Genomic DNA, 25,193 nt, shown 5'->3' with positions numbered 1-25,193 from the left:
CTGTGGGGAAAAAAAGAACAGTAAAGAAGAAGACAAACCAGCCAAAGGAAAGGTAACTTTAAATAACTTACTGAAAATATTAATTTGTTAATTAACAAACAAATGTCACAAATGAACATTAAGCTATTCTATATACTAATAACGTGTATAAACTTGTGCATAACCACTTTTGTATATTAGTAAGTAGTTTACTTACTAGCAAGTTCATAAGAAGGATTGGAATAAGTAAGGTAAAGATAATGAGCACTGTGTAACTCAGAAATGGATATGGCAATTCACTGCTTAGTAATGGATCAAGGAATGCATCATGATAATTAATGTCTCCCAGCATCATCGCAAATGTCTTCATTACAGAAAGCAGAGGTGTGCTATATGTTTGCTGCAAAAAGAAGAAATACTAATAATGAAAAAAAATCAAGAAAAATGTAAAACTATAAGATTTGTAAATAACCTCTTTTTGGAGATTCTTGATTAAAAAGTAATATTTATAATTATAAAAAATCAACTATGTCATGCAACTAACCTGTGAACCCAAAAGGACAAAGAAGCTAAGTCCAAAGGCCAGTATCAGGAAAAAGAAAACAACAGCAATCCGAATCAAAGTCCTCAAGATTTCCCAGAACATCACAACGTAGATGCCATAATTTTCAAATCTAGGAAAAAATTGTATGTGAAAGATAACCAAAATTAAATATTGAAGTAAGAGTCTCTTACAGTTACATACATAAGCCAGTAAGTAATCCTGATTTTCATGTGCGATTACAGACATTTTGTCTCTCTGAGGCTTTCTGAGATGGTCTGATACTTTGTAATTTCATGTCCAAAAGAATGCAAATAGTCTTACTTATTGCAAGCTTAAACTGGGGGGGTCTCATACTTTAATACACTAAAACAGTACTTGTCAGAGATATTATTTTTCATCAACTTTTATTCTGTCCATAGTCACAGACAGCACAACACAGTACAACAACTGCTGTACACAGAATAATAAGTATTAGGAAATTATTCCATTTTTGATGCCTTTAAATGCAGATTACTAACCAGAACAAAGAACAACTGGCATCAGGATTCATCAGCCAGGCACCTGGTTTATAAAATTTTTCTTTTTAGGTACTCTGACTTAGATTTGATAATATGGCACTACAAAGTACAGAAAACAAATAAAGAAAAAAAATCACTGCTCAGGAAGAGGAATATAGCAGTTTTAAGTCATCTGTATTTCCAACAAGTCTGTCCTCTGGCAAGCCTGTCCTAGTCTTTCTTGGCTTAAACATAAACCAGATCTTGGAACATGAGTTGTAATAAAGCACATTAAGCTCCTTCCCCCAAACCTAAAGTTGGGAATTTATGTCCTCTGCCAAATTCAGGGACCAGATGACTGTGTTATGCTGTAACAGTATCAGAGGAGAAAAGCCCTCCATAGGATTTTCTCCCTGAAATATTATGTGTGAGGTTGAAAAGATCAAGCTGGAAGTAAAACAGGCCTAATCTCCTATGCTTGTAGTTAGGCAAAACTCCACTGAAGTCAATGGAGTTACAGGTTGCTTCCAGAAGAAGCAGTCTTATTGAGTTAGAAAAATGGTATGTAGAGTACCTGTGAAGTTCTACAACCAGTAACCAGGGAAGGAAAGCATTTTATCTAGTAAAGGAAGAAAGGATGGACAATCAGAAACTTATTTTTCATGGTTTAGGTTCAACTCCCATTTTGTCCATAGAACACATCAAAGGAGAGCTATCAAGGCCATTCGTTAGTCATCCAAAGTCCGACGCAGGCAGGACAAGGTTTGTCGTAAAGATACTACCTCTTCATGGCATTACTTCTGCTTACAAACCTTGCCCTGACTATGGCCTTTAAACATCACAACTAGAGCAAAATGCTCCTGAAATTACCCAGCAAATGCTGCATTTGTCTGCTAAATCTCATGGGGGTGACAAGTGCATATATACGCTAAGGGTAGAAGGCCAACACGCAGTGTTATTGCATACAGTCATCCTTAACCTCTGAACAGCTTCAAATCTCTTTCTGCTAATCAAATGCATCCCATCTTTGCACCCCCACTGAGGCACAAACATGTTTTATTAGTCTTAAGCACTACAGCCACACTCTTTTTCCCACCTCCTAACTCTCCTGAAGATCTCAAGACTCGCAAACACTATTGTATCAAGGACAGCATTAAGACCATTAATGACAACAAACAGATCTTAACGTAAAACAAGTAAATAATTTCACGCATTATCGTTCCTTATTAGGACAGTGGGGTGCAGAAAAGTGGGGTTTACCACTTAATGATATATAAAATGATAACAGACGTTACCTTGTTCTAGGCATCACCTATAACAACAAAGTCTTTCTTTTATTTCTCCTAATTCATTTCCTTTGCAGTGTAGTATTGATTTTCACTTTGAGTTGACTGGCCTTTTTGTCTTTGTTTTTTTTTTTTTTTAAGAGAAAGTCTGTACAATATAATGAAACACTTCCTAAAAACATATATGTTGGCTTTGCTTGCATAACACAAAAATACATATGTTGTTTCTCTAGTTGCTGTAATACGCTTTGTTATTCTCAATGTGAAAAATACTGAACCCTAGTTTATAGTTCAGCAGGGAAAAAAAAAACCCTAAAGTCCTAATCCGCAAACTTGTAATCAGAACCAAAGATAGGGTTATCACACCTGATCTGTCAACCTCTAGTATGTGTAAAACATCTGAAAATAACAGAAGTATGTTACTGTAAAGTATGTAAATATTTTTTACCGTTGAAGGTAAAGCAAGAAGTTCATCCAGGATAAGTACACAGCAATTGCTCCACATTCCCATTGCAAATGAGCTGGTGTGTTAATAAATAAAGAAGATACAAAAATTATGCTTGTAGTATAAATTGTCCAGTCCAGCAGATTGGAGTAATCCAACAAATATTTCAACTTCTAGGATTTAAGAGAAACAGATGCATATTTACAAGTCATGCATCACTAATGGATTGAATTCAATACTATTTAAATCCTCTTCTCACTTTTAATATTATATGCAATACAAATTAGTATTTCCAGTTCAATTACAGAAAAATCAGATGCATTTCAATATCATAAAAAGTACTACACAAGCATACTCTCTGATTAATATGTTCTAGATCTATTTCTGTATATATTTACCTGCTGAATGAGCTGAAATATTTCTTTGCAGATTCCCAGTAAACTCATAATTAAAACTAAACACATACACACCCTTGTGAAATATGAATCCTGAAATACAAAATCACAGACCATAAAAAAATTAGAAATCTGTACCTGAACAATGTTAATTTAAGTTCTACCTACTATATACACATTATATTGCCACACATTATCTTAAGTTAAGATCATCTGTTAGCATGCTTGAAATAAATTTCTCACTGCTATCTGAATTCTGTTCTATTAATGTTTGTGCCATGTGTATCGTTTTTAAGTAATTCAAACCAAACATGAAATGCTGAGCATTCCCACGATAAACAGTTGCTGGTGCACTTCCTTATTACTGTTATTCTAGTCTGGGAACTAAAATTGCAGTATTTATGACACTTTTTCAGTGTTTTGCCACTGAATTAATGCAAAGACCAAATCTGTGGCCCATAATTTCACTATCATATTGCAGTATCAGCAACGGTAACAGAAGTCTTTGGACCTCGTGCACTTTTGCACCTAAATTAAGCATCCTTATCTGTCTGTTCCCTTTGATGTCTCTCTTTACACACAATATAGGTAAAGGCTTATATACTGTGAAATGCCTAATACAGGTACATATAACAATGGTGAATATCATCTTTACTAAATAAACGGTAGAGCCAGTTCCCCTTGAGGGGCTGGTTAATTCACCGGCAGGCCACAAATTCATGGCACTTACTTTTCAGTGACCTGCAACACATATCAGCATCTGTCCCACTGTGGTGTCCCTCTTTAAACTAGGGTAAGAGGACAGTACAAATGTTCTGTAATGCTGTACTCCCTACAGAGATGGCATTCCCCATTCTACCCCATTTCTGGGTCATTAAGACACTATCTCCTCCACTGTATGACATTTCAAATAAACAAGCTTTCTTGCTTTAATCTCTCAGGCAGCATCTTCATGGCTCTTGTTCTGTTCACTGCTTCTCCAGTAGCTGGCCTCATCATTACTCAGCCAAACAGTGGACTCCTTCTTCCAAATGTGCTTCTTCCATCTAGTCTCTGATGACTGAACAACCTGCATCGGCCTTGAGTCACACCTCTGTCTGTTTTATGCAGCTCTTCTCATTCTTCTGGTCTTCCATTAGGAAGATAAGTTAGTGGAGCACGAATTTTTCCAGTTCTGCTAGTCCTTCTGCCTTCTGAATCGTGGAGAATTCTGTAGCTACTGTTCTGGGCTTGGTATGGGGTTCTCCAGACATTTTCATATATTGGGATGCCAACATGAACTTTTTATATTCTTAAGAGTTTATCTTATTTCATACTTCTACGAAATTACCAGCAGATCCTTTTTGAGTTCCTATTTCAGTTACATGTCTTTTCTCCCCCAAAAGAGCTATAAAACATCTTCCTTGCCTTTTTTTTTCTAAAATCCTTGGTTTTAGTGATATAATCAACCTATTTGAAACGGAGAATTTGAGAAATTCATCTCCCAAGTAACTTCTCACCATTAAAACAGGACATTACAGTTTCATGGTCAACAACACAGGCTCTCTTCTCAGAATACACTACTTCATGGCTGTTGGAGACAGAGCTCTGTAACTCTCCCATTTTTCACAAAATCAGCAGTACTTGCAGTGTTCTCCTCTCGGAATCTTACAATATTCAGTTCAGTGACAACTCGGCCTTCTTAAAAGACTGAACATGGCTTAGTTTTAACTGCAGGAAGGAAACACTTACAAAAGGGACACCAACTAGCTGCATCGATGTCTTTCTTTTCTAAAGCCCCATTCTTCTGTAGCGATGGGCCTGGCAAGTCTAACTTCTTCAGTTCACTATGGTGTCCTAAGTACTCTAGTTCCGGCTTCCGAAAAAAAGTTTGAGCTTTGTCTCTTAACAACCCCAAAGTAACTATGGAGGATAGGTTTAGCCTGAGACAGGGTTCATCCCTGCTTGTTTTCCTTTTGGGCTCAAGTAAAGCATCATTTCCACTGAATGTATATCACGAACCAGCTCATAAACAATATCCGTAAATTATTACAGAGTAGCCCCACACCTACAATAATTTTAGCTGAGAGCTAAATATTCAAAAGTCAGTATGATGCACAGGTACTTTGCTACCTAATCAAGTTCTTCATTTTGAGATACCATCGTAATTCCAAAATGGTGGTACCTCATTCACATTTTGGCACAACACAGTTGCTCCTAATTCTTTTGAAGTGTATACACAGGGATTCTAGGAAACATCTGATGCACTTAAATACCAAGAGTTTTCCATCAAGATATGGCTGCATTCTGCTGTTACACTCCTGATTATTGTGAGTGTTACCTATATATAGACTGGTAAAATTATTCTATCTTAGCTTCATACTTTATGAGCCTAGTGAAGGAATACTGGGCCTGTATGGGAAAGAAATATACAATACGGGCAAATAAAACTGTATCTGAATATTCAAAATTACTTTATTTAATGACTAACTCTATGTCAAATTTAAAATATATAATGTCCAGTTATTTGAATGAAAGTTAAAAAGATATAAAAAGCTAAAGAATGAATTGTTTTCTGTCTTTTCATAATTAAATATGCATTAATTCTTTTTGCTCACTTTAACAAAATGTTCCTTTAGGGAAAAGATTGAAATAACCATGCACCAGAACTGAAATTTTCAGAAAAGAGATTAAAAATAAGAAATGAAAACTGAGAATTTTTATCTACAGAAATTGATAGTGAAGGTATAAAAACATACGCTTCACTTCTATTCCTTACAGTTGCTAAACCATAAATAATTTTAGAAAATTATTTAAATAATCAGCCTTTTGCTACAAAAATCCTAAACATACTGCAAACAATAGAAAACTCCAGTACCTCATATTCTAATGGTCTTGCTTCATAGATTTCTGTGCCATTCAAAGGTCTTCCTGGCTGTATGTGGGTGACCAGGAGAGTCAGTGGGATCAGACCAAGGGAATATATGCCTAAATTCATTAGATGTGCTCGAAAACCATAGGCCATCCTTGAAAGTAAAAATGTTAAAATTATAACAATTTACAAATTCAGAAAAGTACAGATTTAAATTTCATAGCAAACAATGCTTCCACTGTAAGGAAATAAACATTTCTTCAAATGATGTTTTATGATGAATGTGTCCATTGAATTATACGTGGACAGAAGAGTACTAGCTATTCTGATAAACTGTTCCTTTTCTTTTTAATTTAGTGATAATCTAACATATTCTTGTAATAAAAGTGGAAACAAACACAGCGGTGGTCTCCTCTGTAAATTTCAACATTCATTATGAAGTTCTAAGCAATATTTTATATGATAGTCATCAGTATACTTTAAATATTCTTACGAATGCTATGTGGAAAAGACATTTGCTTAACTTGATACCAAAAATATATGTATTTAGCAGACAGCTTTCAGGTACAACTTTCAGCCTGACATGCAGTATATTATATTTTATAAACACTGAAACACACCTACCATTTCATTAGCAAATATTCTTTACATACAGGATGACTGAGCAGCTCCATGCGATTGTGGCGTACCATGGCCTACAAAACAAGGAAGTAAAAGGATTAAACTTATCTCATTTAGCTGAGCAAAGCGCTTACAAAACAGGCTAGACCATCTCCTTTACTTGAATATTAGCGTAACTAAAAGTGCAATGTGTACCAGATATGGCAAAGTTCTTTTGTTTATGCATTGTGGCCCAAAGCTGTTATTAGATCGTCTTATTATGTCCTACCAGGGCATCCACCTTTTCTCCCGATGCTCTGTTTTTAAAACTTTAAAAAAATATAACTGTACAAAGACAGCATATGTTGCAAAAAAGTAAGACTCATAATTACGAGATTTTTGAGGATAGAAGCTATAGATAGGAGATGACCATGCTTTTCTAGTTTTATTTAACTAGAATACATATATATTTATTCAATACTAAACAGCATACTCAGTCTAATTGCTAACAATAAGTTCAAAAAGGTGATCAAATGAAGCCATTGAGGTCATTCTTTAAATGAGTTCTGACAGCTAAAGAGAACAGACTCACCATATGGAAGGATAGTAAAATTTGTTTTAGGTATAGAAAGTATTTTGTAACTAGCATATGAAGAAAAGAAGCTGCAAGCACAAAAAATCAGTTTTGTCAAGTTTTCCATTGCCTTATATTCCCCAATATGGTCACTACAATGACTAGGTATGCTCATCTTTGATGTGCTGTCTGCATGTACAGTATATTCTCCTGAAACATTAACAGGTGTTCAAATAAACTAACATTTCTATGTAACATAAACTACATTTCTATGTAATCCTAAAAGAAATGTTATTTATTATCTAGATTATAAGAACTTTGGCCTGTATACACTCTACCTCTACGGAATTATACTATTTGAAGAAGAAGTATTGTGACGAAAAAATCCCAAAACTTTGATGTCAACTCAAACAAGACAGCATGGAATGATGTCAAATAAAGAACTTACTTACATTTAAAGTGGTAAGTGGCTCATAGAAAATGTCTTCATCATCCTTTAGCTTCTTGTTAAGCATCAGAGGACACTGGAGATATCTGAAGTTATATTCAATCTGAATAATAAATATACCAGCATTTCATTAAGACAAAATTGATGATCTAGGATTGAGATAATATGCTTAATTTTACAAAGGTTTGTTCTTTAGGGAAAAAAGAGGTGTTTTTTGCATCAAAATAATTAGAACACAGTTGTTTAGTAATTGTTAGTCACTCTGCCAGTGAATGCATGAGACTGAAATACACATCTATGACTCGTAAGATGATCAGGATAAACAGACATTTTAAATTATTATAAAAAAATTTACAAATCTCTTCTTAAAATAGTACAGTTTTAAAAGGTCATTCTCATTATTTTAATTTGTTTTAATGTTGACTTTGAAGAAAAGCTTATATGTATAACCTATATGGCTTTGATAACATCATATAAACATGAAAATACGTAATAGTAATTTTTCTGTTACTGATATAGACCCAATCCAATGTAATAATTCATGGGATGGCTTTCAATATGCTTTCAAAGACAACATAACTGTAGAATATATCATGGCTCCTTACCATTGTAAAAGGTATATACTGCTTTACATTTTGCACAAGAATTTACCATAAACACCCAGTTGGCATTGGGACTGGTGAATTATTGAAGACAATTGTACTGCTTATGATAGGCATGCTTTCGATATGCATAAATGTATATTACTTCTACAGTCACAATTATTCTGAAACATCCTTAATGTCTGAGACCCAGCTTTATTGCACAAGCTAACACAGCAAAGTCTATAGATTATCTTAAGTTCAATGTTATACTTGTTAAGACGTGTAAGCATAAAGAGATTACAGAAACTGAACTTCAAAGCAGTTTGCAACCTAAAGGAAACAATACGATCAGCCACATGTTCTTTCTGTTAGATCGGATACTCATCTACAAGCATACTTTATCCATATACACTTGTATATACACCTATAAACATACATTACGTATACTTTCCAAGCTTTCAAGTCAAATTCAGTCATGTTCACTGCAGTTTCACAGAGGCAATGAAGAGAACAAAATTACTGGCTTTATTGAGAAAAAAAGAGACTAATAGTTGAAAGGTGCCAGTATATGATGAAGTAATTTTAAAAAGTCATACTAATATTGAGGATTTTTTTGCCAAATGCATATTAAAAGCACAGATTCAAATTCATTTACTGGTGAATAACTACTGAACTATTCATGATTCAACACATTCAAGTATTAATCAATTTCAGTTTACACCAGGACTCTTGTGCAACTACAGAAAATATTTAAGAGATATTAAAACTTAGTCCAATATCAGCAGCTAAAAGCAAAACTGATGGTTTTCTAACTTAACTATTATCCAAATAATTTTTTGCTGCTAACATGTTGATAAAGACATTGTGACATAATCCAGCCTAAGACCATCATTAACTTTAAAATGTATTCCCTTCACTGATTTTTCCCTCCACTTACATAGAAGTCTCGACTTGTCTTTTCTTCTGAAGACTCAATTATGCAGTTATCCAAAACGAGCTTTGAAGATGAACAGAAAAGTAAATTAACCTGATTACTGATAACATTCATCAGGAAAGAATACAAAATGCTTGTATCTGAAGAAAATGATCTTCAAATATATGACAGTTATATAATGGAAGTGATGACTGAGTCAGGTTTTACGGTATATGAATACAAGAAACGCCAGAGCTTACATGTAGGAGTTAACTAATGAACCCACCCAACCTACACGGCTACATACTACTTTACAAGTGTAAAACGTAAAGTGTCTATGTACACCTACCTATCAAGTCACTTGATATTTTGCTTAAAAAGTTTTGCTGACGTTCGTTTAACATTTAGCTAGAAGGTGAAAACACCTCTACTGGTTTTCAGTCCAATTCTCCTCTCACCTGCATCACTTTTATACACAATTCCACTTACCTCAGGAAGTTAAGACCTTTTTCTAATATTAAAAAAATTAAACTGAGCTACCTGAAAGCATCAGTAAAATACAATTAAATATATTTGCCTATGAACTGATATTACGTTTATTTTAGAATAACCCATGTTAGTGAGGACAGCATTCAGAAAAAACAACATAAAATGCAACGTAACTACAGCTTTTCCCGTAGTCATTTCTTAATGACTAAACTTACTTTAAATGAATCAGGAAGATACTCAACCATTTCCAACAAAGGACACTTATTAGCACTAGAATAGTGAGAAAAGGTCAAAACAGCTTCTTCCCATCTGCAAAAATGCGTTGAAATAATGGAAAATGAATTAGCTACTTCTCTTTAAAATGAAATTAGGTTTAGATTATTTGAGTTTTGTTTAAGATATTATCCTGGAAATCACAGTCTGTAATATATTTACATGCTATCAAGCCGAAAATCAGATGTCAGGGAAGCAACTGAGTAATATTCTGGATGCTTCCCTAAGAATGACTCATGATCTCATTCCCTAAGAATGATTTAACTCTGTTACCAATTAAACAGAAATGTTTCGACCACGCTAGTCCTTTTCAAGAGCCGGTGTCTTTCTCTGTACTCCACAGAACTCTGAACTAAAGCTGGAATCTTGGGTTACAATATTAGGAGGGCAATAATAAATTCAGTAAAATATTCACTGTCTTCCTTCAAATGCAAAAGATGTGATCATTAGACAGTAGTGCAACGTTTTTATTCTAGAAGTGGGACTCGGTAGGCTTGGCTACGCTCTTACACGAAATTATTCTAAACTGCAATGGACATACCATGTTATATATACGTGCAGCACATTTAAATCAACAACTTGAAATCAAATCGCTTGGATGATATCAATTGTGCTTAAAATTCTGTATGCATTGATTTATTCCATGAAAGGCCAATATTCTATATGTAAGAAGAAAGAGAACATGGGAGAGGATTATTTACTTCTTAGGACTTCTAGGTTTTTTTCTTACAGAAACTGAACATTCAGCCTAACATGGAAAGGAACCTGCCACATAGCTGATGTTCATTACAATTACACCATTTTTTATGGCTCTCATTAGACCATAGACCATAGCATAATCTCTGGAATTTTAAAATATGCACTTAATCATATTTATTAAACTACAGCTTCTCAGAACTTCAACTAGATTAAAAAGAAAGAAGTCAAATGGTGGCAAATAAACTCAAAAAGTATTTTCTGTTTACCTTACCTTTTGTGCAGAATGACAGCAGATACTACATCTTTCCTCCTATTGTGTATTGCTTCATGGAAAAAAGAAGCTACTGCTTTGTTCAACAGAATTTTTGCACCATAGTCAAGAAGTAGCCTTACTGCTTTTGCGTGTCCTTCTCTTGCAGCTAAATGCAATGCTGTGTTCTGCACAGAAAAGTAGTATAACAAAGCAACCACATAAATCGTTTTTTTAAAGTGCATATTTCAGTTTTTTTCCAACACTGAAAAGCTACATTCTGTTCTTAGTTGCAAGCCCTGAACGCTTATATTAGCAACATTAAAAAGTAGAATCTCTTCAAAGAGATTCTTACAGAGATTATTGGGAAGTTCTTTATTCCATGTCTACAGCCACAGTAGTGTTAAAATCTGAAGAGGAAACTCCCTGCAAATAAGAAGAGCCAAGTCATTAATATCTTGTAGTTTTGTAGCTGACAAACGGAGAGTCACAAATAGGTAACAGTGATGGTATCTCCAGATACAGAAAGTCTGCATTTGATAATCAGGAAAGGAAAATTCCCAAATTATATCCAGATGTGTGCTTGTATAAACAAATCTGCAAGAAAATCTGCAGGCACAGCTTTTTAATAGGAGCATTTTATTCTTTGGTATTTGCATAAAAGTAATGCAATGTTTAAAACCATTTAGGAATCAAGTCACACTGAAAGTTACTTTTGAAAGCCTTCCCAACTCATCCAGGCTTTTCTGAGGAAAATTAAGAACCAAGCATAGGCTTCTGATATATGTCTAAGCAAGTTTTTCCTAATATAGCAATTCTAAATGTTTCAGTCATCAACCCTCTGAGAAACTGGTAACGTCTCTTCTATGCTGGCAACAGTTCTTCAGACTGACCATCTCCTCTGTTTTCTGTCTTGACCCAACAGAGGCTGCGTTGGTCCAAACTTCAGATCCGGATAGAAGCCATATCTGTTGGATATGGCTGTGCCGAACAGGTAGATTTTAAACTATTTCTAAATGAGCTATTACTGATGTTGGATTTCTTTTAATCCATATGAACTCTTTAAATTGTTTTTGTACTACACTGTTAAAATATTGCTGCACTGTTATGGAAGTAAGAGGCACGTGTCTAATACACTTATAGTACTTTACTTTTTATATTAGGCTATTTCTATTTTTGTGTGTTCCACTCATAAGAATTGGATAAGAATGTCATTAATTATATATTAATCCAAGCAACAAATGTTAACAGTGATGATATATAAAGGCTTTACATCTGCCTTACAAAACGGAATATTATGAATGTAATTCACAGTGAAACAAATGTACTAGGAGGGTATCACAGACATTTTTTTTTTCTAGAAGTAATAACAGACTAAAAACAAATAATGTTATGTGAACACATACCCCTTCTTCATCCACTCTGTCAGTACATTTCACATTAGTATCCAAAATTATCTGCATTGTGCGAGTGTATCCTCCAAAGGCAGCATGGTGCAGGGCTGTCCAGCCTTTATAATCACTTAGATATAGCAGGTATAAAAAATAGTAATTATAAATGGAAAAGCTTTTCATAATTTTAAAGTAAATGTAACTCCTCTCCTCAAACATCTTTTCTTTGGCATGACTACTGCAGAGATGTCCATCTCTTCCAATGTCAACTATTTTGTCATTACCAATACATCACTCAGAAGTAAAAGGTTCAATTCTATAGAAGTATTTTGGTCTCTTCTCTTTTATTTCTCTCTTATTTATATGGGCTGATTGTGTCTGTTTTCTTAGATGTCCTTTTATATAATGATTGAAAGGCTTATAATATTGTTATAAACACCTGGCAACAGATGTGGCATACGACATGGCCATATTATGGAATATTGCACTTAAAGACAGCGAATACACAAAATAGTATAAGCGCAAAACTTTATTCCTATTAATACTACTTCATCTTAGTACAATGAAACTCAGTATGCTTTTTATCACACACAAACCTAGGAAACGTCATCAGAAAATGCCCATTTTAAGTTTAAATTAAGCCTAAAAGAAGCATGCACAGATGTGTGTGTGTGTGTGTGTGTGTGTGTGAGTGTGAGATTACACATCTCAGGGTCAATTAAATTTGCCAGCTTCTGAAAGAACTGCACTTGGATTCTAGACAAACTAAGATCTCTATCCTAGCTGAGCAGAAGCTAAGGATCCTGGAAAAAACAGGCTTGGCAGTAGTCTCTTTAGTGGGTCCTCTTAAGTCATAAGCGCTGAGGTCTGTTTGGTAAAGGATCTCCTCTGAACACTTAGGCCCTAGCTCCAAGATGTAGCTGCAGTGTAGACTGTCCTGGATTTGGAAGCATGGGACTTGAAAGCTAGAGCTCTACACCACACCTTGGAAACAGGAATCTAAAGTCTTAGTAGCTTTGGCTCTTGGCTCTGCAGGTGTGGGCCTGGAAGCTGCGAGAATCCTATCAGGACATGGTGCTGCCAATAACCTGAGGCTCCTTGACCTGAAATCAGGACTTCAGAGCGCAAGGTAAGTTGCCTGTGAACCACCAATCCTGAGAGTCCTTACCCAAGCCTGTCCGTGAACCTGACATGACTATATTTCCAAAACATTTTTTTTTCCACCAGAGTTTACGATTCATCAAAAGTGTCAGTGTTGTTCTCTCTGTTGAATTTGGAGAGACTTCACTTTCCCAAGCATTAGAAGCCTTTCTTTATAGATAGCCATGATTTTATGTGTGAGACAGAAGCAAGGCACAGTCAGCTTAGTTTTACAAATATTTTATAAACATGGTCTCTCAATTCATAAGGCCTGACATCAACTTATATATTCAATAATGTATAAATGGAAGAAATTTGAACTAAGTTCCCAGCTAATGGATAACTTCCCAAGCATGGATACAAAATGTAAGGTGATAACTCTTCTTTACCTTAATAAAAGGCAATCTGTACACTTACCAGAGGAAAAGGGCCCCTCTCTTCAGAAGAAACTGAACTACCTTCTCATGACCATTCTGTGCTGCCAGGTGAAGTGGGGTCATTCCCTTCTTATCACCTTCATTCAAAAGTCTTGTGTCTTTCATATCTCTTATAAGTCGCTGACATGTATTGATGCGCCCATAGCTTTGAAAGATTAACACAAAAATTAATATCAAAGATATTCAGGTGGAAAAAATGGCATTGATTCATTGCCTAGGCTGCACTACTAACCTGGCAGCAAAGTGTAATGGTGATTTCTTGTCCCTACTCTTAGAATATATGGAAACGTTCAGGCTGAGTAAGTTATTTACAGAGAGGGCCACACCTTGTCTGCATGCATAATGCAATGGAGTGCATCCTTCATTATCTTCATCCACTACAAGATTTTTAATATGTTCCATCTGTTACCAAAAGAAAAACAAAAAAAACCCACAAAATTGCATTCATATTGCTAATGCTTCATAGCTTCTAATAATTTCTAACAGTAGCATTAATATTTTTAAAGCAGTATCTAAAAATACAAAATAAACCATAAGAAAGGTAAATTTAATAACAGTGAACATTTGGTATGTCTGCTGACTTGTGGGTCACCGTTTTTTCAAAGAATTACTCTTCAAAGAACAGAACTACTTGTCATTCTGGGCCCGCACTGCAACACATCCACAGAACAAGTGAAATACAGGAGATGATTAACCATAATACTCACTGCTGTCAGCAGAGGAGGCTTGTACAGAAAGCAAAGGTAGTCTCCAGCCTGTATTCAGCAGCAAAACTTCTGGCTGCCAGGCACTCTCACACTGTTTTATAATTGCATTTCTCTTTCTCATTTTCATTTCCCTGTCTTTCTTCATACCTTGTCTCTCACTGTCCTACGTATATCCTTTCTTAAAACAACTAAGAATCCCCATCCCAGTCTGTTCTAATCCTTTGTTTGAATTTTTAGAAAAATTAGAAAGTCAATGCAGACACTAGAGAGTTACGGCTCTGCTTTAAAGTTGATTCTCCACATCTACTGAGAAAGGGGGTTAAATCCATTCCAAATTACTGAATTGTTTACAGATTACAGTGGATGCTATAAGATCAGATTTACTTTATTCACATTTAAAATGTTATTTCTGGGACTCTGAATGCTAGAAAACTTAACTCCTTCAGTTGAGCTTGGACTCTAGCAACATGAGTATTTTACCTCAGCATTGCTAAATATTTTAAATCTTTTTAAAATAAAATCGAAGACTTTATTACTGTCCAAGTCCACAGAGAATTCCAGCAGAATATGCTGTAAGCTTTGCAAGTCCTGGAGCTTGACTGAATATGAGCACGTCCCCTAGCGTTACTGCATGTGAACTGGGAAAGTAAAAGCGAAAAGTTCTATATTTTATTGCCTCCCTCTTGAGCTATTCAATCTGCCAACCGCAAAATAATTTATGAGATTATGTTATTCCTCTGCCTGGCAATAGGAAAACCGTATTATTGGTTTCGAAATGTTTTCATGAGAGGTATGTACCTGTTTAAACTATTTTCTGGGACACTGGGTAACTTAATAAGAACTTTTACAAACATTCTAAAATGGAAAAAGTAGTTGCTTTTTTCTTTATATTTTCTAATAACGGTAAATGAAAGATATAAATTGATGCTCACTGTACCTGCAGAAATTTCTCATTCAGATGTTGCAATCCTCCAGGCTGCAATACCGTCAAATGCAAGAAATTCCGACCAAGATGATCTTTTAATGATACATTTGCTCCTAGATAAGTAAGGAAAAAAAATACCAGCAATTTCAAAACTGCTGACCTCCGGCATGAATTGACAATATTTAAGATTACGTAACAAATATTGAAAACAAATCTATAAAATAACAAATATTATTTCAAGTCAACGCTATAATGTATCACTTCATTCACAAAAAACTAACTACTGACACTCAGATTTCATCATTATCTCATCTGTGTATGCATATCATATCTCATTGAAGTACTAAGATTTACACATGGCCCTTGTATTCAGGGATACTGAGCACCCACAAATCTAGAGGTGATTTAAAGATGCAGAGGATCATCACTTCTCATATTGTATTTACAGTTCACTCCCACTCTAATCATATCGTCTTAACAATGTTTCACTATTTTCAAAATCACTGTAATTTTATGCGGCAGTTATTTGAGTAACAATCCATAAAAGCATGATATAAAGCACCAGGAAATAGCAGTTTTTTGCCAGTTGGAAAAAAATACGTCTTAACAAAGTTCTTAATATTGTTACTACACTAAACCTTTCATTGAAGACAGAAAACATTAACAAAATTAATTATGCTGATAATGAGGATATATACCAACAATATTAAGCTTGCACAAAAAGCATGGCAATTGAAAAACAAAGCTCAAACCTTGTCAACGAGATTGTCTTTAAATAAAGTTGCAGGCAACACTTGACATACATACAAAAATTAAAACTTAAGATTGATTTCTGATAAGAAACATGGTTTTACAGAAGTGGTATATTTATTCCACAATTCTGCTTACTGCAGAGAGCTCCCAAGGAACACACAGAAGGAGTGCAAGTGTTGTCTGTACCTTGAGAAGCATGAAACAGGGACTCATAAAGTCTACGCACTTTTCTACAGTCTGTTCACTCTATATGAAAAAGGGTGAAATCATCATCCTAATTCTTCCCTTATCTTCAGGGCCACCAGCACAGAACAGCCGTTTAGCTCAGTTGCTCCTGGACTATATGCTGAGGTTTTGAATCGAAATTAAGAGGAAAGCTAGATGTAGAGTTTTAACGGGTATGAACTTTGCTCAAAAGAAGTGTATCACATGTATATACTCCTTTGTACCTTTCGAGAGCAGTAAATTCACAATTTTCCATGATGCACAAGAAGTGGCCAACAGAAGCGGGGATCGACCTTCTATGTCAACACTATCAATATTTGCTCCCTGCAATAAAGAATTTCAAGTTTATCATGAAAAATGAATAAATACAATTTTTAAATGGTGCTGCCCTTTATAAGTATAGCAGAATTACAGGCATACTTAGTAGCTTCACATGCTCCAGACTAAGTCAATTCAATAAACACATCTTTATATAAAATAATTATGTTTTCAAACTATCAGCCACAGTGATATCATCATTTATCATCTAAATTCGTATTTAGACGCCTAAATAACAGTGGCCTACTTCTAGGTATACTGACTTCACATCTGATGACCTTTTATTACCGTACCTTGCCATCCTGATTTGGAATAATGGGATCAATGTTTTAGAAAAATACCATAATTAGAGCACTTTTGACTGATGTGCTCTTACCTAACAATTTATTATCAGAACAAGATCCTTCTGAACCACTCAGTAACATATATGAACAGGGTCTTAGCGGTAATATATTTAGAAACCAGCACGGGTCAACCTGTATAGATTGAAATATCTTCATTTTCTTGCCCTGATAAACTGAACCAGCCAAGTTAATTTTGACCGCAAAGTAGCTGTGTCAACAGCACATATTTATCATCCAAACTTAATATGACTTATTTTGCTTAGGGGAAGCACAAGGACTGGAATAAGATATTACAGCAAAAGCCCAATTTTGCTCTTTTGTCTGTTTTTGTATGAGGTGCACGTTGCCAGGACAACACATCACTGTGGTCATATCAGCAAGCACCATGAGCAAAAACAAATCTGTATCTATCAACTCCTGCCAATAAGGGGGCATGAAGATGCAAATGAATGAGCTAGAGAGGTATATTTTATTATGTTTCAGATACAGCTTTTCCAAAAATTGAGCTGCAAGACAAACTGGATGAGGTTATCAAAGCATGCAACAAATTCTGTTCTATTTCACGTTATCCAAAGATCATTGAAAAGTCAATGGGAGTTCTTCCATTAACGTGAATGATACTTGGGTCGAGTTCTAAATCAAAAGAGAATTAACCATACTCATGATCAATATTTACTTTCTAGGATAATAAAACCTGTAATACAGTAATAAGAAACATGTAATAAATTCTCAGTGACTACTGCACTATAGAGAACAATGCATGCCGATGAAACATTTGAGTTTAACTCATGCAGAATCCATACATCAAAAGAACAAAAAAGGACCTTTTTATCCAAGTGGCTCATTTACTTCAGTGAACACAGGGGCAGCAATTTACTGTTAACAATGTAATCTTACAATTATTTTCTCTCTAGCTAATATTGCTCATCCCTCCGTAAAATGAACTCAGTAGCATTCATCATGTATTTAGCGCAGTAAGGAGTAGCTCATATATTGACATAAATATTTATGATGTGCAGAGTTAACAATTTAAAAATTTAGCTTCTGAACGTTTTACTTTTCATTTATACATTAATATATATGAATTAAACACAAATAAATATGAAACACAAAAATGTAAATATCAAATAGCTTTTATACCAATTTAATCCTCTATTTTGCTTTTAATGAAAAAGAAGGAACACAAAAAAGGAAACAAAGGCTATTCGAAAAGAGGCAAAAAATGTGTAAAAGTACTGCTTAATTATTTTGAAAAAGCATGTTTCAAGAGAATTTATGAAGAGAAATAATATTTAAGAGAAGCAAACTCAGGAAGCACTAGACATCTCAACGCTTAATTGTCCAGTACACAAAAAAATTACTAAAAGATCCAAAGAAATAGCTAAGATACTAGCTAAACCGTAAGACCCTTCTGATCTTCATATCTTAACTCTTTTGCAAACTATACAGACAACTTTTTTAAAATTATATACACAACTCTTTTTTAACTTACGCACAATTACATCATTTGCACGAACAGATCAGACACTATGTACATCACTGGCAAATGTGGCAAAGGCCACATTGACGTTATATCTTAAAGTCATTGTGTTTAAAATGCTTAGTTTGCATACCAAAGTCCAAATATAATTTCTTAAAGCTTTAAAGTTTTGTAATATTTAAAAGTGGGAACACTGATCTAGGTTTCCACTTTTTCCCTTTTTTTTAAGGCTTCAGTTCACCTTGTTGTCAAACGTTCAAAGACACGGCTCTACCTGTCATCGAAACAACAGCATGTACTCAGTGCAATGCTACGTCGAGGCCAAATTCAACATAATGAAACAATGCACAAGAATCACAGAACAGAATCACAGAACGGTTGAGGTTGGAAGGAACCTCTGAGGATTATCTAGTCCAACCCTCCTGCTCAAGCAGGGTCATCTAGAGCACATTGCCCAGGATCGCGTCCAGGGAAGAAGAAATATCTGAGATATTGGCATATTGATCGGCGTATTTTGATCTGTTCCCAGACAGGGCAAATAATAAAAACAGTCCTGAAGTTTTAAACTGACATACTTTATATGGAAAGTCAAACAAACCCTCAGCACAGGTTCCTCTCTAGGAAAGAGGTCAAAATCGTCAAACACTAAAGGAATACCAGTTTGCTCTTAGCAAATGGAGTGTTAAAGATTTCCCTCTAATACTTTGTGCACACAAACTTCCACATGCAAAAACTTGCGTCTGTATTTCTCAGGTAATAACTTCTGTAGACAGGTTATTCTTTCAGACGAGTTTCAGCAGTCACACATCACCAGCTAACATTTGGCAACGCATTAAAAATATGCACAACATCTACTTCTGACTAAATCCAATCCCTTTAACGGAGTTCCTTGGAAAAGTAAAATTTTATGCAGAAGAGAATATTTCTAACATTTTTGGCACGAAATTAAGTAAAAAACCTTACCTGAAATTAAATGGAAAAGTTCCATTGACTTCTGAAAATTTCCTCAGCAGCGTACACCCTTAGAGCAGGGCATTTAATGGTTATATGAGCCTTAATAACTGCGGCTAATGCACACTTTGAGCATAGCCAGTAGCATCCCAAGTTATATTTTTTCTCTTTTTCCCCCATAATTTTTCAATGAATAAATATAACTAAACTGCACTCAGAGTAAAAGATATTTCTAGATGAGGCACAAACCTCAGTACATAGCTATGGGACCCCGGAACAACTATACATACTTACATTAGAGAAATGATTTCTTTCTGGGAAAAGCAGATTAAATTTAATGCATGTTTAACTTCCACTTCATTTACATACTTCATATTCTAAATGTGAGGATGACTGAACCAGTTTGCCACATCTGATGAAAAGACGTTCATGAAACCTTTCTTAGTTAAGTAAAATAAAAACACAAATGCTGCTCTTCATCCTCTGTAACTGTGGGGTGCTATTACAGAGCCATAACCATCACTGTACTGTAATTGTCAATTATGTAGTTTATGTAATCATGCAACTATGTCAATTATGCATTATGCAATTATGAAATTTGTATATGTATATATATCTAATAACCTATACCCAAGAAAACACTCTCCTTTATGAATTTCTCTATGCAGACCTGTAGGATAGATAGCAGTAATCTCTATAAACGTGTTACTTGATTAAATATTTACCATTGAAATCAAATACTCTGCCAGTTCATAATGATCAAACAATGCTGTCCTGTGGGGAAAAATGCAAAAAATATAGTAACATTAGAATGGATAATGAAGTTTCAAAGTAAAGGGTAACATTTTTTTCCAGTGGCTGCATTTTGTAATATTTTCAAATAAATATCTTTTTAATAAAACAGATAGAGTGATATACCTTATCACATAATTCCTTTTAACAAATCATTGTTTCCACTTGTGTTATGTATTTTTCTCTTTAAACTAAGCTCAGTTCAGTTAACAAATTGAATATTCAGTGTGTTAAACAAAAACCTGACTGCTTAAGTCAACAGGCATTTAGCATTGATTTTTAACAGAACCACTCATTTCTTATGTCAGATGTTTTACTGTACCATACAAGGTCAATAGAGAATTCCACAAGCTTCAGGCTCAATTTGTTTCATGCAGACCTAGAGCCTCAAATCAATGTAATTGATTCAATCATCCAAAAAACCCACTAGCTTACTACATACGTTCCTAGAGCAAGGGCTAAAATTGTAATAACTCAGCTAAATGTGTATTTGGACTGTGATAGGAAATTCTATTCCAAAAACAAGAAAAAAAAATCATATATCACCTGATATAAATGGTGGTGACATTCATTAATTTACTAAAATTATTTTAAAGCTATCTACACACATCAAAAATTGTCAAGTTTTATCCTACAGTAAGACATTGAATTATGTATTGTAGAGAAAGAAATCAAAGCAGGACGTTATCGCACAATTAATACAGACATTCTAAATGTTTTAAAAAATCGTACTTCTCCTAAATATTTTTACTCAAATACCTGCTCTGTTAAATTTTGGCAATGAAGTGCACAACGAGCAACACGGAAGGACAGTTCCAAGGTTATACTGTATCTCAAAGATAACAGTTCCCTTAGCATGACAGGAGGTAATAACACAGCATATACTATAGTTAGAAGCAATTACTTGAAAGACAGGCCTTAAAAATAATATCATGGTTCCAAAAGGGTAGAAACACCTCCATTATCTAGAGTAGACCTCTCTACTTAGGCATAAATATTGAATGCTTCACACACACCCAAAAGAAATTCCAAGGTGTCTGAAGAGAGAGCAAGAGCATTTTATAAAATACTCAGATGGGAACATGACAGTTGCGATGTGATATCTCGTTCAGCCTATAAGCTCCTTCATTGCTCTCACCAAGTTCCTATTTAGTTTAACCATATTCTGAGAGATTCAAGTGACCTTCTGACAATTTCTTGATACTATCTTTTTTTCTGTTTCACAGACACAGAGAACGAAAGAGTATCATTCATTACTGTCCAGAACTTTTTCCCAGCACAATCATTTCCACGCTTATGATGCCTAGCTATCTAGTAAGTACTGAGGCTACAATGTGTCTGCACATTTTCTTTGGTGTTCTGTCATCGTTTTGTCTTCAGTAGTGTTTTATCGCTGTAACACTTCCAAATGCACCCAATCTTTATCTTAACTTTACAACACATACTCTTTCAAACTTCTTCATTTAGCTATAAATTATTCCACTTTATACCCACCATCTGAAGAACCATCATCTCTGCTGCCTCCAACTTTCTACCATTTATTTCATACTGTAAGACTCCTTGTAGAATAACAACGTAAAATTCTTACACTCTATTTAAACACAGTGAGCTGTATCTTTCTCGTAAAAATTCATAGATGGTGAGATAAACTGTCTTCCATAAAGTTGACAGTCAGCACATTCAACTAAGTGCCTTTCTGCTACAGAAGACGAGGGAAACCTCCACAGTTTTGTGCTCTGATTTAAACAAATTTTGAAAGTCTACACACAAACAGATATTTGCAACTTTGCAGTCACAGAGAACTGTACTATCACCTAGTTTTACCTGATCAGGCACTGGATGATTTCTGGAGGAAAAAAAATATACAAGATTACTGTTGATATTTTTTTCCCTTTCATTTGCTGGGGAACATAAGCCCCATTAGATGAGGCTAATGTCCATTTGTTCCACAACCTCACAAGCTGTTAATAGATCCAGAAACTGATTCACTTACTAATTCTTCACTGGAATAAATTTTCAGTACAAACTGTCAGTGATTCCTAGGCATGGTTCTGAGATAACTGGATCATATCATTTTGACTTTTATCTCAGCACAAAATCTCTAACATTTTGACCAAATTACTGGCTCCCTCATAGGTTATTAAAATCATCTCCCATATTGTAGAGAAGTTCCAACACTGTGGAGGGTCTCCAAATTTTTATCTACTTTGTTTAAGTATACTGTATATAGTATAACTGGATGCTGTTAAAACAGTGAGACTAATTAAGAATATCCTGGCTCATGACTTATAAAGAAGTCCGGCAGAACAGCCTCTTACCTGTGAAGCAATGTTTCCTTATTCCCATCTACAGCATCAATAATAGATTCCTCACCAGCATAGGACGACATCATTAACTTTACAATCTCAGTTGCTCCTTGAGTGGCAGCAAAATGTAGTGCTGTGCATTTTTCATTCTGTGCATGGGACAATAAAACAAAACTCAGTCTAAGCCCCAACCTATTAAATAGGCAAGCGATTTAGCCCAGAATTCCTAATTGCCTAAATTCCTATGCAAGCTTTAGTTTTTAACCAAAGAAGGAAAACTCCTAAGAGATCTTAAAGACCAGGAAAGATTAAAGATATATTTTTAAGGATTAGTAGAAAGCTCTTCATTACTCTATGCCAGCCCCCTAAGATATGAGATAATTACAGTCGTAATAATTTTTTGTAGTCGAACTAATAAGCAGGCACACACAGCACCCTTATATACAATAGGTGAAGCAAAGGAAAACTGTAGAAACCTATAGGTAGATCAGTACAAATGAATAAACAAATAATTGCACTTCTCAAATACAGAAAATATGCTATTTTTGATATTTCTGATTACCAGATTAGATGTCTCCCTTAAATATAATTTCTTGCAGGTTTTTAAAAGGATAACTTGGTATAATACACTATTACACTATAATAAACTAAAATAAACTATCATACAAATTATTAAAGAATTAATAAAAAATGGGAATAAGACTTGCCAAAACAAACCGTCATTTAGCTAGATGGGACAAACTAGCTTTGATGCATGCCTGAGGGATTTCATCCTTGTCCTTTTCATAACAGGAAAGTTTCACTGAATGCACTGGAATGGGCTTTTTCACAATGCCATAAGCTTTCTCAAAACAGTCCCTACCCTTCACAAAACTGTCAGCAAAAATCACCTGTGTGAAAATACTGTGTGTTCGAAGTACCGAACAAATAAAAGAGGGCTATACCATGCTATCTTTACTCTCATGAGTTGACTTCAGTCTTGCAAATAATTTGATTAATGTCGGAGATATTTTCAGAAATGTCTATCCGTCATGAAGCTAGGAGATGGCCCTTAGACCAAACCGAGCAGAAGTATCACAAATTCATTCTTTGCATACAAAGAAGATACTGTACAGGAGAGGGAAAGACTGAAGATAAACAAGAATGATGAGAAAGGGTCAGATCAAAGGTCTACCCATCTTCACATCCCATTTTTAACAACGGATGACAGCAGGTGCTAGTGAAGAGTTTGTGAACAAGGTGAGCTCGCAGCAATACTTCTCCAGATATTGCTCTCCGAGCCTCCATCTACTTACGACTCAAGGACTACTTGAGCCACAGGGTATGTCTTTGTATTTAGTAGATGTAGACGGATTTGTCTTTCACGGATTTTTCCCAATTGCTTTTTGAACTCATGCAACTTTTCACACTCACAACATCCTATGTAACTTGTGTAAAGAAAATTGCCATTTTGTCTGTTTTGAATTAGGCACATTTCCATTTTCTGCTCCATTTTTTTCCATTAGAAGTTAAAATAAGCAATTATCTATTCAGCATTTCCATATCATGTGGGGTTTTAGAGAAATCTATGTTATATCAAAATTATATTTCATGCCATTGCCCACCTGTTTTAGATCAATCTGGGCTCCAAATTCAATGCACATTTTAATCATTTCCAAGTCTCCACTTTGAACTGCCAAATGGAGTGGACTGCACTTCCCATTATTGGTAAAATTGATGTGAGTTTTAGCAGAGTGTCCTAATTCTTCACCTAAGAGATGAAACAAAATGTAAAATTTTAAGGAAGAATGAGGTAACATAAAATACCAAGGCTTCAACAAACAGATATATTAACTTAGGAATAATATTTCCCCCCTCAGTTGAAGAACACTTCACACCTATCATTAAACAGTGGATGGGTATACGTTTAGGAAACCAACAAAGCTGTTGCTGTAATTCTACGAAAGTGACTAAAATGAATAATTTTGCCCGTGGGAATAACTGCATTAACTTCTTGTAAGTTCAATCATATGTGTAAGTGCTTTCTTTGAGAGGAAAAGCAGTAAATTAGTAATGTTTTGGCAAATAATAACTCTCAGCAACTGATTTGGAACAAATTATTTACCTTTTTTTAAGAGAATTTCCATACATGTTTTTGCTCCTGAAAATGCAGCTGCATGGATAGGCATACATCCTGTTTTGTTTGGTTTACATATTTTCCCTCCATTTTCAATCTGAAAAATAACACTTAGATAGGGCTTAATGTCATACAGAAAATTCTGACCAATGAACACATTATCACAGACAGAGTCTCCACTATCTCCTTTTTAAAAACATTTTACATGCATTGTGAAGTTTATATTCAAACATCTCTTGGTAGGTGTGTATGTACACACATATATATATATACACACATATATTACACACACACACATATGCATATATATATATATATATATATACGTGTTTCTTTTTGTGTCCTGAGGATGACATTCAAAATTAGTTTGAGTAAGTTGTTTTCTGTTTGCTGTTAGTAGACACTTATATTTGCTCTCCAGAGATTAAAAGTTTATTAGCAACCTTGAAAATAATCACTTGAACCATAAACATCTTAACTT

General features: G+C 34.8%; 1 protein-coding gene across 2 annotated transcripts in view; it reads right to left on the bottom strand.

Annotated features, from left to right (window-relative positions):
* The window catches only part of TRPA1 (transient receptor potential cation channel subfamily A member 1), a 38,860-nt gene that overhangs the window by 6,248 nt on the left and 7,419 nt on the right, over positions 1 to 25,193 (bottom strand). For both annotated transcript variants that reach the window (XM_068932519.1, XM_068932520.1), the window contains 19 exons: positions 24,701 to 24,809; positions 24,201 to 24,346; positions 22,609 to 22,745; positions 20,224 to 20,272; positions 16,630 to 16,729; positions 15,440 to 15,540; positions 14,028 to 14,197; positions 13,776 to 13,940; positions 12,234 to 12,348; positions 10,849 to 11,015; positions 9,821 to 9,914; positions 9,141 to 9,200; positions 7,624 to 7,722; positions 6,622 to 6,692; positions 6,004 to 6,151; positions 3,150 to 3,239; positions 2,755 to 2,924; positions 524 to 653; positions 197 to 379 (listed from right to left, as the gene is read on the bottom strand). In XM_068932519.1, coding sequence (XP_068788620.1) covers positions 197 to 379; positions 524 to 653; positions 2,755 to 2,924; positions 3,150 to 3,239; positions 6,004 to 6,151; positions 6,622 to 6,692; positions 7,624 to 7,722; positions 9,141 to 9,200; positions 9,821 to 9,914; positions 10,849 to 11,015; positions 12,234 to 12,348; positions 13,776 to 13,940; positions 14,028 to 14,197; positions 15,440 to 15,540; positions 16,630 to 16,729; positions 20,224 to 20,272; positions 22,609 to 22,745; positions 24,201 to 24,346; positions 24,701 to 24,809 — 2,304 coding nt within the window. The remainder of the gene's footprint in view (positions 1 to 196; positions 380 to 523; positions 654 to 2,754; positions 2,925 to 3,149; positions 3,240 to 6,003; positions 6,152 to 6,621; positions 6,693 to 7,623; positions 7,723 to 9,140; positions 9,201 to 9,820; positions 9,915 to 10,848; positions 11,016 to 12,233; positions 12,349 to 13,775; positions 13,941 to 14,027; positions 14,198 to 15,439; positions 15,541 to 16,629; positions 16,730 to 20,223; positions 20,273 to 22,608; positions 22,746 to 24,200; positions 24,347 to 24,700; positions 24,810 to 25,193) is intronic.

This window comes from Struthio camelus, chromosome 2, assembly GCF_040807025.1.
Source record: "Struthio camelus isolate bStrCam1 chromosome 2, bStrCam1.hap1, whole genome shotgun sequence".
In the NCBI taxonomy this organism is placed as follows: domain Eukaryota; kingdom Metazoa; phylum Chordata; class Aves; order Struthioniformes; family Struthionidae; genus Struthio; species Struthio camelus.
Note: the sequence above shows the minus strand (reverse complement) of the source record. Positions and strands in the feature narration are given on the sequence as shown.